The sequence below is a fragment of the Empidonax traillii genome, unplaced genomic scaffold (assembly GCF_003031625.1).
Source record: "Empidonax traillii isolate 1590-97213 ecotype Southwest subspecies unplaced genomic scaffold, ASM303162v1 scaffold670:size792703, whole genome shotgun sequence".
In the NCBI taxonomy this organism is placed as follows: domain Eukaryota; kingdom Metazoa; phylum Chordata; class Aves; order Passeriformes; family Tyrannidae; genus Empidonax; species Empidonax traillii.
This window is the reverse complement of record NW_020955863.1, coordinates 575618-594159: the sequence shown is the minus strand read 5'-3', so window position 1 is coordinate 594159 and position 18542 is coordinate 575618. Positions and strand designations below refer to the sequence as shown.

Below are 18542 nucleotides of genomic sequence, written 5' to 3'. Positions count from 1 at the left end.
CACTGAAACAGGAACTTGTGATAATGACTCAGGAATACAAGGGATCAAATCCCAGTTCCCAGTCTGAGTGAGCCAGACTTGGCAGGTTCTTACACAGTTCAGTTTGTGCACCTTGTCAAGCCAATAGAGCTCAATTGATTAGAAATTAAAGGAAAGATGTGAGCTTTTCAACTTTTATTTCTTCTAGTCTGCATTCTAGAAAAGCTCTTCAGGCTGTAAGCTTTGTACTTCTTCAGACCATAGTGGATGGAAATATTACGTTCAGATACCTTGTGGTATTTTAAAGTTCACTTATTTGGATACTAACTCCTATATGTGTGTGGGAACAACAAAATAAATTGTTGAGTCATCATTTAACTTGACAGGTATATTTGGAAAAATCACCTGAAATGCAGTGTAGGTGTAACTTCAAATTTTTCTGAAACTACGAGTATCTCTAAACAACAGCAGAACATATAGAGAACGTTTTCTAGTGCAACTGTGTCTACTAGTTGACTGCACGTTTTGCTTTACCACAGTTGTGGTACTTACACAGAGGTTCTCTGGTACCTAATAAAAGGAGAAGTGACGTGGCAGGCTCTGTCATGAAGGTTTTTCTCCTTAACAGCCTGAATCCACTGGTGGAATTTTATTGCTTCTGAAGTCCTTACTCCTGTTTAAAAGTTTGTTCAAAATGGCTTCCAGGTACAGAAGTTACAAATATAGAGGCTGACAGAGGATGTTCACATAAACATTTTTTCTGGAAAGCCAAGCCAAAAGCATGGGATGAAGTTACCTCTGGTACAATTTCTGGTTAATGAAACCAAGACTTTGAAAAGTTGAAGATGCTCAGACCTAGAGCGGGTGTATTAAGGTACAAAGAGAAGAGGTCTTAAAGCTTAGGAGCTTTAACTATCATACGTGACTGACAAACACCTTATAAAATATTAAGCTATTCTGTATAGTAAAGTGGAAAAAAATTACTAGAATTAACACTGAGATGTTTAAAAATAGTATGTTACAGAAACTGGGCCTTTTTCTTTTTCAGTGTGGAAGCCAACTACATATCAAAAGTATAATTGCTTTCAGTTTATGCCTGAATCTATACTCTAAATTAAACTCATACAAATATGGTTTTCTTTTTTATACTTAGACTTGAGGATCAAAATCTGAATATATAATATCATAACAACAGAAACCATGGAAAGCTGGCTGACTTAAATTTCCATGTTTGGAAGTACAAGGCTTGTGTGGTTACATATCTATCATAGAATGGGAAGTGGAATCACTCTTCTTCCACATTCCTGTCACTTTCCCAGACAAGAGACCCCCCAGTGAAATTCCTATCTTGAATGCTAATTTGCAAGAATAATGAAGTTTGAAGGGAGAGAACTACTCAGTAATGCATGCTGAATTCACTGAATAGTTTCCACCAAGAAGCTTGAAAAAGTAGCTGAAATATTAAGACTTTTTTGGTGGTTTTTTTTATTGAAACTTTGAAATTTGTTATTTAACTGATGTGTATGCACATATACATACATACTTTCTTAAAGAAAAAGGCATAAAATATGGCAAAGCTTAGGGTACCTTAGTCACCTTCAGAAAGAAAAAGAATGTGAGAGAGTGTAAGGAAAAGAAGAGAAGAGAAGCGAGAAATTGAGAAGAAAGCAAGCTAATAACTACTACCTCTGACTCTGGAAGGATTAGAGGTGCAAGCTGTTAAAGCCTGAGAGAGAAACATTAGAAAGCATCGCTGTGTACTTGCTACAGTCCTTCCTGGGTTTCCCCTGTGGCTGCCGCTTTCTGCCCCCTGGGGCACCCCAGACCATCAAAGCCACTGGTGTATGGATGGCAACTGCTGCAGTGGAAGGAGAGCGCATGGCAGACAGCAGGGATCTCCAAGCCTCTTGGGAGAGGACACATCAGGGAGGAAAGAGAAGGTTTGGAGAGGAAAGATGAGATTACTCTCATAACCACTGTAATTCTTCACTCTCCAGGAGCTGAGAGGGATGACAATGATTCCTTTCCTCTACTCCTAAACTTCCTGGATAGGCTGTAGTCACTGCTGGAGACAATATAATATGCTGTTTGGTCCTTTCTTTCAGCCTATCACTCTAACAGCAGATAACATAACAAAACTTTCTCTGGTTGGCCCAGATTATTTTTTTATATTCCCACAAAATTTAGTAATTTAGAAATTCTGCCTTCTTTGTAGAGGCTCAAGGTTTTTTTCTTTTTTTTTTTTTCTTAATTAAGAAAATCTATTTGTCTAACTCCATTAACAAAAACAAGAGAAATAATCCTACACATCTTAAAATCATTTTGAGATGGCAACAGAAGAAAACTCAAGAAAATACGCTCCTGCATTACTCCTTAAGAGAAGGTAAAAAAAGAGCTGAAAACAGCTTTGCTAATGGTCAGGTCTCGTAAAAAAAATTCCATGTCAGACTTTGGCCATAAGAAATGTTACTGTAACTCAAAATATAAGTGTACAAATATGAAATGCATATTATACATATAAAGATGAGTCAATCATATTTAAGTTTTCCATATCAAATACTTAGTTTGCAAGTTTTTAGCAGCTTTAGAGGCAGTTCCTTGGTGAGTTTGTGTTTTTATTACTGCATCTGGTCTCATGTAAGACTTCAAAATAATTTCAGAAATGTAAATGAGTTCTTTGTTAGAACTAGGAATAGAAAATTTCCCTATGGGCTAAATGATTTTTTTTTTTTTTTTTTTTTAGAACTGCTATGCAATTTTAACTGTAACTCTATGTAGTAAACTTTTGGCACTCTTCCAATTTCTCTAATGGCAGCATCAAATACTTTTTCAATTGGAAAGTGCTCAAAATTGTGATGATTTCTGTTAGTTTGTCTGAAACGAGACAAAAGGCTTATTTTGCATAGGCCACAAAACAGATGTTGATAATGTTTGGTTACCACCAGTTTTGTCTGGACTTCAAACAGATGACCTGGAAGTGAAAGGTCTTATATCTCATTAATAATAATACAAGCTGTCAAATCCTCATGACCTAGTGTGTTCTTTAGCACAGGGCAGTGAGTCAATACACTCAGCACACTCTCAAGAAGTCTGGATAGAGGGCTTATCACATTTAGTTCTCAAGTCAATGTGAGCTAGCTACCCTTTCTGGCTTGGACAGAAGCTCTTGTTTAACAATAATAATACTGCTTTCTAGAAATATTTCTACACTGAAGTTCAGAGTTTCTAAAATTATGGCAGTGATGGGATGCTGCATCTCCTTCAAACCTTCCAGGTATATTTGCACTGGGGGGAGGGGGTTTCTTCCACCTAGAGACAAATGTCCAAGAAGAAGAGAAGATTCTGTAGTGAAGGCTAAGATAAATTAAGACTAAGATGCATTAAAGGCAGTTAGTGGTTTTCCTTGTGTTTACCTGGATGAATTGCTCAATCTGCTCATATAATGGAGTGAATAACATATATTTATTCTTGCAAGACTGTTGAGAGGCTGTAATTCACCATGGCTGATGAGGAAGTCAGATTCTGAGTTGACTGAGCCCACGCAAGTAACCAGACAGATGCCTTACAAAGCCTTTTGTCTTCCTAAAATAACCCAAAGCCTCATATCCTCCTGCTTTTATTTCCTTTCTTTCTTTCTTTCTAGAAACTACTCTTTTAGAGGGTAGCAAAATACTCTGTCAAGACTACTTTGCTTGGCTGGGTCATATTTGTTGTTGTCACCAGCTATATGCCCAAGTAGATGAAATGTGCTCCAGTTAAGAACATGCATCTTTCAAAAATGTCATTAAGGCTAAATTCTGCTCTGAAATGCACACAAACATGTCTCAGCAAGTCAAATGTGACTTTGCAAGAAAGAAGAGGATGTCTTTCTAAAATATAAAATTCATAAAACTGGAGTGTGTCAACATTCATTTTATTTTTTAATGATCTATTTTAGTGCAAGATTGGTGCTTTAAAAAAAAACACAACAACTTTGGAAAAGAAAATCGAATATCTATTAAAACTTATTCCCCTGTCAGAATGCAAGCTAACAATATCAGAACACATCCACATATTTTTCATTCTGAAAAAATCACCTACTAAGCAGGAGACAAACTGTTAGCAAATTTACATTCTCAGGATCTTAAGAAAAAACGTAAGTATTTAAGAGCCCTACTGCAGCTTTAGGAAATATAAGCAGAAAAGAAAAGGCCAAGAGTTAGTAGTATCAATTCACTACAGTGGGTTTGATTGTATTACCCACAAATTCACAATATATTAGGAAACTGTTAAAATTGACTGGGCTATCTCAATCATTAGTTCTAACAGAGATGTGACTTGCCTCTTGAAGTGAACAGTCTGGGAAGAAAAGGAGCTAAAACTGAAACAGAAACATGTAAAATATTTTAATACATAAATGCTGAAACAAGAACAAAGTCTTTTGCTAACTCATATTGTAAGACAGCTTCAATACTCGTTTGGTTAAAAATCATGATGCAAACTTATAAGTCATAATTCTAAAGCATAATAACATGGAATCAGATTTTTATATTTTATTAAAATGTTACTTAATATAATGAAATCTGACCAACTGCAATTGCAATATATGGAATATAAGATTCTAAAATAAAAATATTCAGACTATAATTGTTTAAAAATTCTCCATCCCATATGCAATTTATCAAAGAGAACTTTACATTGATTTGTGCCACATGGTTGATGAAAAACTATAAAGAGTCTCTGGAACAAAAGGTATGTACAGATAACTTTGTACGAACAATTTCAATCTGTTTCGAACTTTCCTTTTTTTCTAAGTTCACAAACAAAAGTATTGTATTATTTATATTTTCTTAGTTAAAAATTTTCTAAAACCTAAGGTCTCATCTGTTTAAAATGTGCCTTAGTTCATGGAATAAACAATGCTAAATTGTTTTACTAAAACGTGGACAATCTTAAATCAATTGAAATCTGATTTATAAAGATTTTGTTTAATTCCTATCCCTTACTGAGACAATCCAAATCATTGTAAACCAGGTTTAAATTGATTTAAGCTTTAAAGTTAAATTGGAGGCATGTCTGGATATACAAATTCCTATGTGTCATTCCACTTTGAAAAGTAACTAGATATAAATGATGCTGTGCTATACCATAAGTTGATATATCCCAAAGGTTTCCTGATCATGTATACTGAACTATATATCTCTTTAGAAATTAGACAAGAATGAACAATGTGGCTTTATTGGGACCCACTCTTCAGAGCTGTCAGAAGTTGCTCTAACCTTCTTAGGCATAAAACCTTACTTCCTTGTCTACTGTTTTCTTGATTTCAGTTATTGGACTCAAGTTTCAGAGTCACATTCTATATATTGGAAACTGAAAAACAGTGACTTCGTTATATGCAAAATCATGCAAAATTGGGAGCTAAATTGGGTATTGGGGGATTCAGGTTTTTTTGGTTAGGGGGCAAAATTCGCAGAAGACACATACAATACTCTGTGTGACTATTAACCCTCAAAATCATTTCAGCACCAAAAATGAGTGAGAGTTGAGTAGCGAAGGCTGCAGTTAATCTAATAGCAAACATCAGATAGTGGAATGTAGGTTCTTTCTGAGAAGTTCACAGGTTTTATCACATCACCTCCCCACACTTGGAAGCAGTTTGCTTGCGCTATTAGCATCGATGGGGAACACAAAGCCATCCTGCCGATATTTCAAAAGTTGATTTGTTTCACTACTATTTCTGCTTTTGCAGTACTGAAAGTATCTCCCAGTTTCTACAAACTGTAAAAGCAAAGGACTAGAATGACTGTGCCATGTCCTGAAAGAGAAGGGAATGTCATCCAGCAGTGAGCTTGAGTAACAGGATACATTGCACATTAATACTTAAGGGCATGTTGAAATACCAGGTTTTTGCAGAGGGAGATAGCTATAAGGATTGTATTGCATCAGAGTGTTTGAACCAAATTGCAACGTTAAGGCATAAGAAGAACTTCATAGCTGACAGATTTTCTGAACAGGGTAAGAATTTTTCATGCCCACTTAGCAGTTTTAATCAATATTTCAATGTAAATGCATATTGCAACCTTTAAACAGCCTTTTAAGATACTTTATGCATACTAATTGGAAGGACTGTTCTTAGATATAAGAACTTAGCCAAAGCAGTATCAAGTTATTCCTCCTAAAGGAGAAAGGAACATTGATAAAATTTTCCCACTCATGGTCCTGCTTGATGCACTACTTTATTGAATTTAGACAACAGTGTCTCAGCAATGGTTAGCTTCAGATTGAGAAAGCAAGTAGATTGACATATTAACTGTGATAAACATATACTGATTGTTGCTCCCAAATAAAAGCACTTATTTCCCCTCTCTGCTCTGCTCTAGTTTCAAAGTATGACACTATTGATTGGGGTTTTTTCTTTCTTTTTTTTTTCCTTTTTTTTTTCTTTGTTTTTATTTTTATTTTTTATTCATCCATCTATGATCTTGTCTTTGCTACAGCAAAGATAGCTATTTTAGAAATTCAATTATGCAGAAAAAAATCATTACATTGCAAAACTTTCCCTTAGTGGAGTAGTTTAATAAATGTATTCCTAAGTAAATTAATCTAAAAAATTTCATACTGAATTTCACAGTTCTCACATTTTTATCCCCTCTGAGAGGAGAGTGCATTTTTGACTTTTAACATGCCTTTATTTCCAGACTTCTCCCCAGGACAGGTAGTATTGCCTCAAGACAGATCTGTAACAGAACCTGCTAAAAGATGGATGAAACTGGGATCTCACTGTGTCCTTCACCCAGGGAGAAAGGACCAGAAGGGCTGTCTCGTGTGCATATTTATGGAGGATTCACTCCCAGTTCGTATGCTAATTAACGAAGTTCATAGCTTGGTTACAGCTTCATTCTGTCTTAGTCCTTGCTTAAGATGGGCAACTTTTTCTCTTGCTATGACAGATGGGTTGAGATACTACAGATCCCATTTAACTCCATCACTGGGAGAAGTTGAGGCCAGGAGGAGTGTAGGTGTCTCTCCACAAGATGTGTGACACTTGGGATCAGGTCACGAATGCACACAGCGACACTGACTCACAAAACTCGAGCTGTAAAATTAGTCTGCATTTCCATTAAAAAAAATAATAAAAAATAAGAGGTTCAACAGTGGTTTTTACAGACTTTTCAACGAGTCACAGGCAGCAATAAAGGTACTTGAGGTATTTCTATTTCTCACATCTCTGCTCAAAGACTGTACAGTGGGTATAAATGCTTTGTAATCAGTTCCCCTGATTATCAGTTCCTGGAAGTAAGGGAGAAGTAATAAAATCTAGAATATAAAGAATCGGTTCATACTGCAATTATATGCTTAGCTGTCAATATTAAGACACTAACCACAAAGTTTAAGAGCTAACAAGCTTAAAAGAGCCTTTTTAGCTCGTATCTTAGTTCTAATGAAAAGTATAATTACCTGCAAGGTTATCAATCTCTTTCTCTTGGAGCAGGCTAACAGCATCATCATCTCCTTCCAGCATAAGTTCTGTTTCTGCATTCTGATTTACCACAGCTTGACTTCGGAAAGTTTTCTTTGACTTCACTACATCCTCTTCAGTGCCTAAAAAAGTTACAAATGTTGTGAATTTAGCTGAATAACACAACCCCAGTCAAGTAGTAAAAAAAAAATACAGCATAAATCATCTTTATGGAAAAAGGGAAGAAACATTTTCTAAAACTTTACCAAGGTTTACAGAATATTCAGTCTTACTCTGTTTTCTGTCCTGTCCTGAATAAAATATAAACTGTTCCACAAAGACTCTCCTGTTTTTAATAATTGGTATTTACTTTGTGCTCAATGTTGTTCCATTAGTTTTCCACCTGCAAGAAATTCAGCAGGAGTTCCTCTTGGGTTCCTGGTGCCCCGACTCTGACTGACCTCTGGGAGAGCACACCACCTACTTGAAACCAAGAAGCTGCTTTCAGGAATCCAAAATCTGTCAAGAATTTTTTCATTTGAGATAGGTGGAAAAGGATGGGGAAGTAGCAGATGGGTTATCTCAATATAGAGTAACAACAAGGGAGGTTATGCAGAGATTCAGAAAAGACTGAAAAAAGACAAGCATGGTGAGAGAACTTTGGTACGCATCTGTGTGTGTGATTTTAAGGAGCACAGTTAAAATGTTGGTGTATGGACATGTGCCAATTACCCAAAGGTTATCATGGGTAATACTGTTTTTCTTGACTAAAACTGACTTTTTCTATTCAGCCTGATGGTTCCTTACATCAGGAGATATACCTTATTACATTTTAGGAAGATCAAGAGTTTATTTTCATGACGTAAAAAATTAATCATTATTTGGTCAAGTGATAGAATCATGAGTATTTTTCATATAATAAATAGTTTTCATGTAACTGTTGTGTCCTCCTCATAGGATTTTTTTCTTAGTTGGGGATAGGTCATAAGTTTTATTTTCAGTACTATGGATTCACAGTAGCCTCAGGCAAGAAAGCTTTCAATTTTTTTTTTTCTTAAATAGAAAACACTGCACCTTCACCTTGGACCATACAAGATCTGGGCATCTCCAGTTCTGTCAACCAAGAAATAAAATCCAAAAGTAATTTTTCCTTTTTGTAGGATAATTTGGAAATTTGCTTCCTACTAAACTACAGAATGATGTGTGAAATTTGAGCAAAACCACGCACATGTGGATTTTGTTTGTTTTCCACAATGCCTGAATTTAAGCAGGGTGATTTAGAGCATGGTGCTAATAACACCAAGGTTGTGGGTTTAAACCCCATATGGGCCATTTACTTAAGAGTTGGACTTGATGATCCTTGTGGGTCTCTTCCAACTCAGAATATTCTGTGATTCTTTTTATTTGAATACTATTATGGTAGACGTAAAATGTAAAGCCCAGAAAGACTCACGGCCTCCTGTTAAAACAGGACAACTAAGAGGAATATAGTAAACAGATAGGTTAGTGAAAATAGATACATGGAATGGAGCTGAAGTGTCAGGAAGTTTTGTATTACAGTCAGGAAGGTGTTAAGATTTTACCTCCTACTCTTATAATTAGTAAGAGTTTTAATTAATTTGTGCACAGCAGAGTCAAAAGATATAAATAAAAACGCTGGAGGCATATTTTTCTGTGGGTGTGTTTATTCTGTTTGAAGATCACTGTTAGCATGCCACTTGATTTGAGACTTCATCACAGGCTGAGATAACTCTTATTTTACATTGCCTAATATTAAGCTTTTACACAGTACTGTTATTACCCCAATTGCTATTTCTGAAACTGTGTTCTGAAACTCTGAAAACGTAAACCCAAACAAATAAGCAAAACCTCATCTTTTTTTTACCAAGCTCAGAATTAAGGACAGAATATGTGTAGTCTTCCTATTTGTTGCTGTCTCCATTAGGTCCATATTGATAGTGATTAAGACAATGCTGCTCTATACTGATATGCTGTGTTTTGATGTGTTCAGTTATTAAGCTGTGATCATTATCTCACTTGCACAGGTTTTTACTTGATACAACTGTAGCTATTTGTCCAACATAAAACTGGATCAGTTAACTAATGGTTGAAGAAGTTTTCAGTATCATGTATAAGATTCTGGGGTTTTATGTCTGGTTTGGTTTTTTTTTTTTTTCTTTAATTCACAAAAAGAAGCACGAATGGTAGGAGTTTGGAAAAACACTAAGAATTAATGTGCTGTAACAGAATTTCAGTTTCAATACATCAGAATCATCCTGAGTATTTAATCAGTAAGTCAGGATCTTGTTACACTTGTGTTTACAGCACAGGAGTTTGACACAAGTAATAGCTCCCGTTGTGAAACATATGACACTAGAGGAGACCAGGTCTGAGATGAACTAACATGGTGAAGGAAGAAAGCATGAAAACAGTGTTCTCTTCTTTTCTGATAGTTTTAGTGAGTGTTATGTAAGTTTCTGAGCTTTATAAAATGTAATAGTCTTCAAATTAATTACTTGAAAAATACTAATCTGGAGTAATATTAGTGTCAACCATTTCTGTAGTAACTGATTATGACAATTCTTTAAAATTATTTATGCATGAAAATATATTTTTAAAATATATTTTAAAAAAGTCCAAAGCCCCAGCTTAATAATAACACTCAAAATACATCATAAGAACCTGAAATTTAGGGTATTTTAAATCCCTTGTGATGAGAGTATGAGGTTACAGAAATATTGCCAGACACAGGTGTAAGAAACATGGTAGACTAGAAGACATTAAATTAGTTTCACAAATTTGGAGCTTAGCAATAAGACAAATGGCTCTAAAATCCATTCTGGTTTATAATATTAAAAATACATTTATTTGAAGGAAATATAGTAAAGAGTGCTTCTTTTTCTTGATGGAGAAAAGCTCTGGTTTGGCTGTTGTTAAAATTTATCACTTTGTTGAGTGCACTTCAGTTTTGCTATACTGTACCAAACATTTATCTAAATGAAAGTGTACGAGACCCAGAGTTGCCCTTCAATCACTATATCCTTTATGAATTAGAGTTCCATTTATCAAAATTACAGCAAGACGAGTAAGGTCTCACAGGGCTGTCTCATTACAAGGCTTGTAAACACTGTCCTTACAAAGAAGTGGTTTAACACCTAACAAATCAAAAAGTGATTGGGAATAGAATTTATTTGAGATCATCTATCTTCGGAAGACGTGCTGTACTGAGTGCACTTCGTGGCCTTTCTACCCATTCATCAAGAAATTAACAAGCGAATACCACAGACCACCAGATCTCCTTGGATCCTGAAATGTGAAATATGTTCAAAACAGATCTGTCACAGATGTTCTATTTTTATATTTCAAGATGACTTCAAAAAGGTTTTAAAATAAGAGAACCTCTACAAGTAAGTACGAAGAAAAACAACTCTTATTTTTAAAACCAGACAACAAACTGAATAAAAAATTATGTGACATAAAACTATGTCTAGTATTGTTAACAATGATATAAAAAGAAGAGATGAATAAATGAATACTTGATATTTCAGTGTGTTTGAAAAAAATCAAAACTCAGATTGTTTTTTTCAAAGGCCCAGCAATAGTATCATGAAATTAAATCCATGTCCAGATATTTAAAACTTTTTCGCACACAAGGAGTCTGTATTTTAAAGACACAATATGAAATTAATAGGCTTAGTTCCTAAATCTAATTGGAAAATGTTTCAAACTAATTAAAATAAGAAAAAAATAAAATGAAACTAGATGTCGTTTCAAGAAAGTAAGGTTGTGACACTGGAGTGCACAGAACTGGAATTGACAGATGCTATCAGTCCTTGTCCTTGTCAAGTTCCATCTTAAGGGATGTTTTAAGGGATAGACTTAAGGGATAGACTGGGATTTGGAAAGGAGCCTTGAAATAATCAGCTAAGTATTTCTTAAAACTACATTTTGCGAAGAAATAAAAGGAAATAAATCACTCAGGTTGCATCAAAGTCCCGATGAAGTTGAAACTTGAAGGGTCTGTCTTAAACATATTTCAAGAAAATGTATGTGTATGACTAGATAAGCTATCAAAAAGAAAAAAAAATCTATCTTTTGTTACACCTGTTATCATCTTGATCATTTTTGTAAATGTGCATGTTACAAACTGGCTTCCTACAGTAACTTCAGGATTACTGAAAACAGCTCATCTTTAGAAGAAATTAAAGAAATCAACTACCAGTTTATAAACCAGTTTATAAACTCAACTTCCATGGAAGGGTGTGTATTTTATATGTCTGAAAGGTTGTATGAGCTGCACAGTAAACTCTTACAGTATTACCAAGAATTTACTAATCTCTCTTCCATTAACATTAGTTTTCCTTAAACGGAAGTTACTAAGCATTCAAGAAAACCCCAAAACAACCACAAAACCATTACCAAAATCCCTCAAAGCCTAATATTTTTCCAAGAACAGGAGAATCTCACGCTAACTTGCAACTACAGCCCCTCAAAGTATGTAATACAGGGAATACTTTATCAGCTGGGGATGGACAAGTGGGTATTTTTATTGTAACATCTGAATTGTTGACACTATTTTCATTTAAATCAATGAATTTCCTGTTGGGTTCTGTAGATCACAATAGGTTTCTAGGGATGCAATCTACTTTTCAAAGACACTGTAAGTATCCAGATCCCCTGAAACTGACCCTAAATGAAACTTTAAAATTATCAGTACAAACATATTGTTGACTACATTTATGTTTATGTACACGTATTTCATTAAACATTACACTAATTAATATGCTTTAGTTGAACACAGCAAGGGAGTTTCCAGTTCTCTCTTTACTTCTATCCATTTATTATGTATTCAAATATGGTGTATTATACTTTTTCTCTCTGAATATAAAAATGTAAAAATGAGGCTAAAAACATGGTTAATTTCAAGAAACATTTGCTTGGTAATATTGTAACCAAAAAAAGGAGACTACTGCTTCTTATAAAGTTGTTTCCATAGTTTACTTCAACGAATTACCGATAAGGCAATTTATGCAGTGAGTCCTCTTTGATCTTTGAGGAGAGATGGCAGAATGGAAAGTTAACCTCATTTTAATGTTACCTAAATATACTGACAGGAAATTCTAATGTTTCCAAACATCTGGAAATCTGCTTCATGGGATGGTGTTCTTCTTTTCTATAAGAAACCTTTTTCATATACTGTCTTTTACAGTTTTATGTGGCCTCTAAAGGAGCATTTTGACATAAGTAAAGTCTGTTCTTTTTACAGTAAAATTCTGCATTTAATTAAAAACTCTCTTCTATAGTGGCTAGAGTTTTTGTGAAGCTTAGCTCTCCTCAGGAACTTTTAATGGTAAACTTGCTTTCTACTCCTTACAGATCACTGGTATGTACTGCTCTGTAGAACACCCTTTTTCTTGCTGAACTTTAATCCCATAAGGTAGTTTCTAGTATTTTATTAATAAAGAAATTCAAAATTAGTTCCTCACAAGAGTCTACCTGATAGGTTGTGATGTGAACCACGAAATTATATCACAGGTAAAATATAACTTATCAACAGAGTTTGTACAATAAAGAAAAAAAAATATCTCTCAAGAAAAACCATTTTTCTTTCAAACTAACTTTTACAGGAAGAATCAAGCTTATCTATGCACAGAATTAAAATGAAACACTATTATCTACCTTTTTTTTTTCATTTGACATTAATAATAGTTGAAAATACTTGGAAAAAATATTTACTAGATAATCATCCTGCTTTATATATTGTAACAGTTTAAACCTCTGCTATCTTTGCTAATCTTTCCTAACTTGATTAGGTACTGGGACCCTCGCAGCAGTCACAGTTATGCAGAGCAGCTGCCTAGGCGTCCGTAAACTGACCTCTACAAAACCCAGTAAGATTAAATCATCAACATGGTGACCACTCCATCTCAGCCTAGTATCTTTCCACAGGACTACAGAGCCAGCCCTCCTAAGACTGCAGTCATTCCATGGGAAATGTACACCAGGTACCCCTGGGTCGGCTCAAGAGATTGATCTGGCTTTGTGTAGCAGCCTGGTGCTGGTATATCACGATGAACTGTCCCCACCTGTGTCTGCTGGAGTTGTTATTTAAAGTGCAATGTGTTTCTGGAACTGGCAGCTTTGACTGGCATATAATTTAGTTTCCCCAGAGAATCAGAGAAGTGACTGTTAATAAAGGAAGGCTGGTTTTAATAGATTTAATAAAAACCAGAGAAATCTAAATCACATTTTCATTATTAAGGATCTTTGAAGAAATGAGGGAGAAAAACTATGAAAATTGCATAGAAATTAAAAATTGCATATATTTGTACTGGAAAATACTTCCACCAGAAGTAAAACCAAATCACATTTTCGTTTTCTATAATAGATAAATACCTGAAAATTTAATCATGAACATTCCATATTCCTAATATCAGACCAAACTGTCGTCTTCATGTAAGTCATTTGTAAATAAATACTGCTGTATATGCTTTCCTCTTTCAAATTCTCAGATGTTTTGCATTGTAAAATGAGACTGACACAAGCTATACCATTGAGGAGACTGAACATAAGGCAAGGCCAAAATGAACACGTTTCTCAGATGAGGTTGAGGCTTTTTAAACAATAAATACTTGTAGTTAAAGTCAGAGTGTTGTATATTAATAAAAATATCCTACATAAAAATAAAGGTGAAAGTACTACTCCTTCTACTTTTTAGTTTACAGATAAGAAAACAGATTCAGAGTGGTCGTGAAATTAATTTTTAGAACTTGTCAACATTGCCATTATATATATTTGAGATTTCAGGAATTCTGAGCATATGAGAAAGGACCCTGCAATGATTCAGCACTGACTGCAAACAGCCAGCAGGTGACAGAGTCAGATATGTCCAGTCCGATAAATGTTTCAATGCATTTCACGCTCCTGAAAGGCAGCCTTCATTCTGACCGGAATCAGAGGAAGTCCCTCTAATGGGAGCTTAAAACAATCAAATGTTTATATTTGGATTAAGATGTAGTTTGTCACCATAACTTGTACACACAAGAATGGATTCATATTTCATGACTGATGACCTTTACAAATCCCTGACAGTTTGAAAGGCAGCACCTTGGCATATATTGTAGTTTGATAAATTGCAGAAAGAAACCAAATTCTGCTGCGGATTATTTCAACAGGCAAGGATGACACACAAGCAAAATAAATAAGAGCAATTAAATTTTCCTAAGTATCTTTCGAGCCATTTTACAAACGTACAGTAATAGCTGAGAGGAAAATACCTACATCACACCAACAGTTATTGCTCAGTGGAAAGGACATCAAGGACACTTGCAAGTAAGAGAATTGGATCAATATTAACGTGATTTTCATTTCATGCTTCCCCAACTCCAGTAAGCTGACAATATACTCTGATTATGTGAACTGCCTCTGAGTAACATAGAAAAGGTTATTAGAGCAAGAGGTGGAAATGGAATGCACTTTTTATATTGACAGGTCTGCTAATAGAGTGTACTGATTTTCAAAGCCATGCAATGTGTTTTCACAATTTGGTTTTGACAGCAAAAAGGAATTTCATTTATCCTTAATTCAAAATATTCACATGTAAGCAAAAGTTTCTTAAGACAGGCCACTGAAGAGGGTAATTAAACTATTTCAATAGAAAAATTTAATTACCAGGTAAGAAACAAAAGATGATTGAATTTAAATATGTATGACATGATAATGAAATAAATCTGCTAATCGAGGCATTCTATGTTTTGAAACAGCATCTGATAAAACCTTTTTAAGATGACATAAAAGTGAAAAATACATCTGTGTCATGTCTTAACATTCAGGCCTGGATTATGTCTGGAAAGTTTTGAGATTAGTTCCTAAACACACATTCTCCAGAAAAAGCCTTGGTCTGACTATATCTGCTTGCAGCCCTAAAGCCAGGATCAAAGTTGTTGGACTTCTGAAGTGGTACACTCCATACTGAAGAACTGCGCTCACATACGCTGACCCTAATTTTGCTCCCTGATCGCAAAAAATTCTAATTGAAAAGGCTAATAATGGCAAAGAAATGAAATTCTTTTTGGAAATACAAACACTTGATAAAGCAGTGGCATGCAAGGAATGCCATTGCATCTCTCAAATTCCATGAAATGGAAGCGGCATCTCTCTCTATTGAAGGGAGGATGGAACTAAATGATCTTTAAAGTCCCTTTCAACTCAAGCTATTCTATGATTCTATAATTCTAAGAAATTTGATCTTAATTCCCATACTAGGGTATTCTACCCCAAAATTTCTAACCCTTACCCAATATTCAACAATTAGTACCTCCAAGCCATGGGATTGGTCCAAACATGAATATTTTTAAAAAGAAAATACATACTACATATCTGTAGTATTGTGGTCTGTCTTCTAATTTTTCAGTTCTCCCTCTCTATGGCAAAAGCAAGGGTGATTATGTCTTTGCTAGAAGGCAATTTTGCCCTCATCACTTAAGCTTTTGCTATCAGATCCAAAAAAGATCAGCTCTTTGGAAACAGCCATTGTACAGAGACATAACAGGACAGCTAAAAAATTCATTCTCTAGCACAGGGAATGAAGGTGTAGGAAATAAGTTTAAAATTATTTTATAGTAGCTATTGTAATTCCAGTAGTTAGGTAACAATTTCAATTTCTATCAAGACTACTTATTTACAGAGAAAAGACCCAACAGTTCATGATCAGTGCTTTCAGAGAGTCACTTGCCAACGTCTGAAATTACTTTTGCTTTCTGGAATGGTAATCTTTTCAAGTGAAATTCTGCTCTTCTGAGACATACAGAAGGATCATCTTATGCAGTCTTTACACACACAAAATCTCCTAAACATGACATAATGTCACCTGCAATTGTTTCATAAAAGGATTGTCACCATCATATATAAATAAATTTGTAAACATAAAAATCTCATTAGAATATCTAGATTTACTTTCCTTTACACTTTTTGCCTTTTGTGGTACAGTTCCAACTGTTTCAAGTGTGCTGCATTGTGGTTTCTATCTGTATAAATTTCATTTTGTCCTCACATAGATGGCCACATCTTCAGAACTGGTCTACATATTTTCACTTCAGCAGTAATTGGTGGGAGGAGCTTCTTATATTTCAGGGTCGATCAATGCCTATAGCAACACTAGACAAAGGGCAGCACCTACAGGATATACACATTTGTGAGGTAGCAGTGTGGCCCAAACACTGGGATATTTGTGTTTAACTTTTAGTGATGCTAAGTGACCACACTCTAGTAGCAACAGACAGGACTTCTCTTTGGGCCAGGCTGCTGTAAATATATAAGCTCCTCCAAGTTAGCAATTGTCTAGCAATAGCAATTATCTATCCAAGTAATCTATCCATTTAGCAATTAGCTATAAAATGAAAATCAAAGCTTGTTTATTTCCTTGATTTAGAACAGATTTTTACTCTGCATTTTTTAAAAAATTATTTTCTTTTTAATTTTTATTTTAAACAAAAGTAGTTGCACTTATAAAATGTCTTTGTTTCATGCAGCCTAGAAGATGAAAAGTGAAACAGCAGTGGTACAGAAAATATCAGCCATAAAAAGATTTTGAGAGTCTGTCATTAAAACAGCTCAACGAGATAACTGACAAGACTTTTGTTATTTTGTCTCTGAAACAGGTGAATGGTAATCACTGTCCCAGGCAGAAATCCTGTGTATTAAGGAAAGATAATTCACAGAAATCTTAGCAGCAGTCAGCAGTAAACAAAAAAGGAAAGCAGTATTTTATTTCACTTTCCATTAAGTTGCTGCTTGGAGTCTGAGACATCTTTCAGTTTGCTTCACAAAGATTACAAGAGAGCACAAATTTTCCATGCAGCTGCAGGGATACTTGCAAAATTTGTGCTTATGTTAGATTTGGAAGCCCTAGCAACACTATTTTCCATTCAGATGAGAGCTGAGCTGCTATTTAGACAACAGGATCAGCTTCTTTATGGGCACAGGATTGAATGACTTGCGCTATATGGCAAAAGAGACACCAATAAAACACACAAGCATTATGTACAGTTCTTTCAGCTGGAAAAGCATATCTATTGTAGATGATGTTTAGGACATAATACAAACACTCTGGAAGATACACTCTTCAGGCACACAATAAGGATAAGAGAAAGGTCATGCCATGATGTAATGTACATGATATGAAAAACAAAATTAAATAATTGGAAACATGCATAATATGCTGATACAATTCTTAACAAGGTCTCTTCCTTATCATTCTGGTTAGTGGTATATTTAACTTTTCTGTAACATGTATTTGGTTTTTAATAGAGTACTTTCACAAGGTGTTTTTTGATCCTTGCCTGTAACCTGCACCACACTGAAATTCACAGTACTGAGTACTTTTCATGTGCATTTCAAAGCTAGCACGATAAAATAATGAAATGCACAAAATAAGTGGTATTGAAGAACTCACTCTACTTGTAAGGACATGGAATAGCCAGTGAACATAAATTTGTGTTTCTTGTGTACAAATATTACTATTTACATAAGATGTCTACAGTAATGGTAATGTGGTAAAATAGAAATAAATTTTGTGTGATAAATGCTAAATAGTGCAATGTAAAAAGATAAGTCAAAACACTTAGGTATCTTAAATATCGTCTCTGAAAATGAATTACTTTATTTTCAAAATCTATAGATAGTAGTTCCATTTGCTTTGTGAAAGACAAGAAATCACCTATATTGAAGAGATTCCCACAATCTGATTCTGTTGACTTAACCCTTGCAAGTAGCCCAGAGTCTTGTAGAAACCTGAGCCCATTGCCTGAAAGCCTGTCATGCCTCCTATTGACTGTAAGAAAGATTGGGACAGTCAAGTCTTTTAAAATCGATACTATGATCTCCTAACTCTAGGTTGCAAAGGTTGAGGCGCTGCTGAAATAATGTTCCTCCATTCCAGCCATGCGCTAGGGAGGCTGTCCTAGTCAGGTCTTCAGAAAACACAAATGATACATATTTCCACTTACATATGAAGTGGAGAACAGAGTCCTGCAGTCAAGGCATCAAGAATAAGAAGAGTGGAGAAAATTTAGAAAATTAGTATTTCATGTTTTAACTACAGCCAATGAAGATTTAAAGTGCT

At 34.9% G+C, this 18542-nt stretch overlaps 1 protein-coding gene across 5 annotated transcripts in view; it reads right to left on the bottom strand.

The window, feature by feature from the left end:
- Window positions 1–18542, bottom strand: part of NBEA (neurobeachin) — a 478282-nt gene that overhangs the window by 161947 nt on the left and 297793 nt on the right. For 4 of the 5 annotated variants that reach the window (XM_027899469.1, XM_027899470.1, XM_027899472.1 and 1 more), the window contains one exon: window positions 7420–7563. In XM_027899469.1, coding sequence (XP_027755270.1) covers window positions 7420–7563 — 144 coding nt within the window. Of the gene's footprint in view, window positions 1–4300; window positions 4340–7419; window positions 7564–18542 lie in introns of all 5 variants that reach the window. The other variant, XM_027899474.1, reaches the window with a different exon arrangement.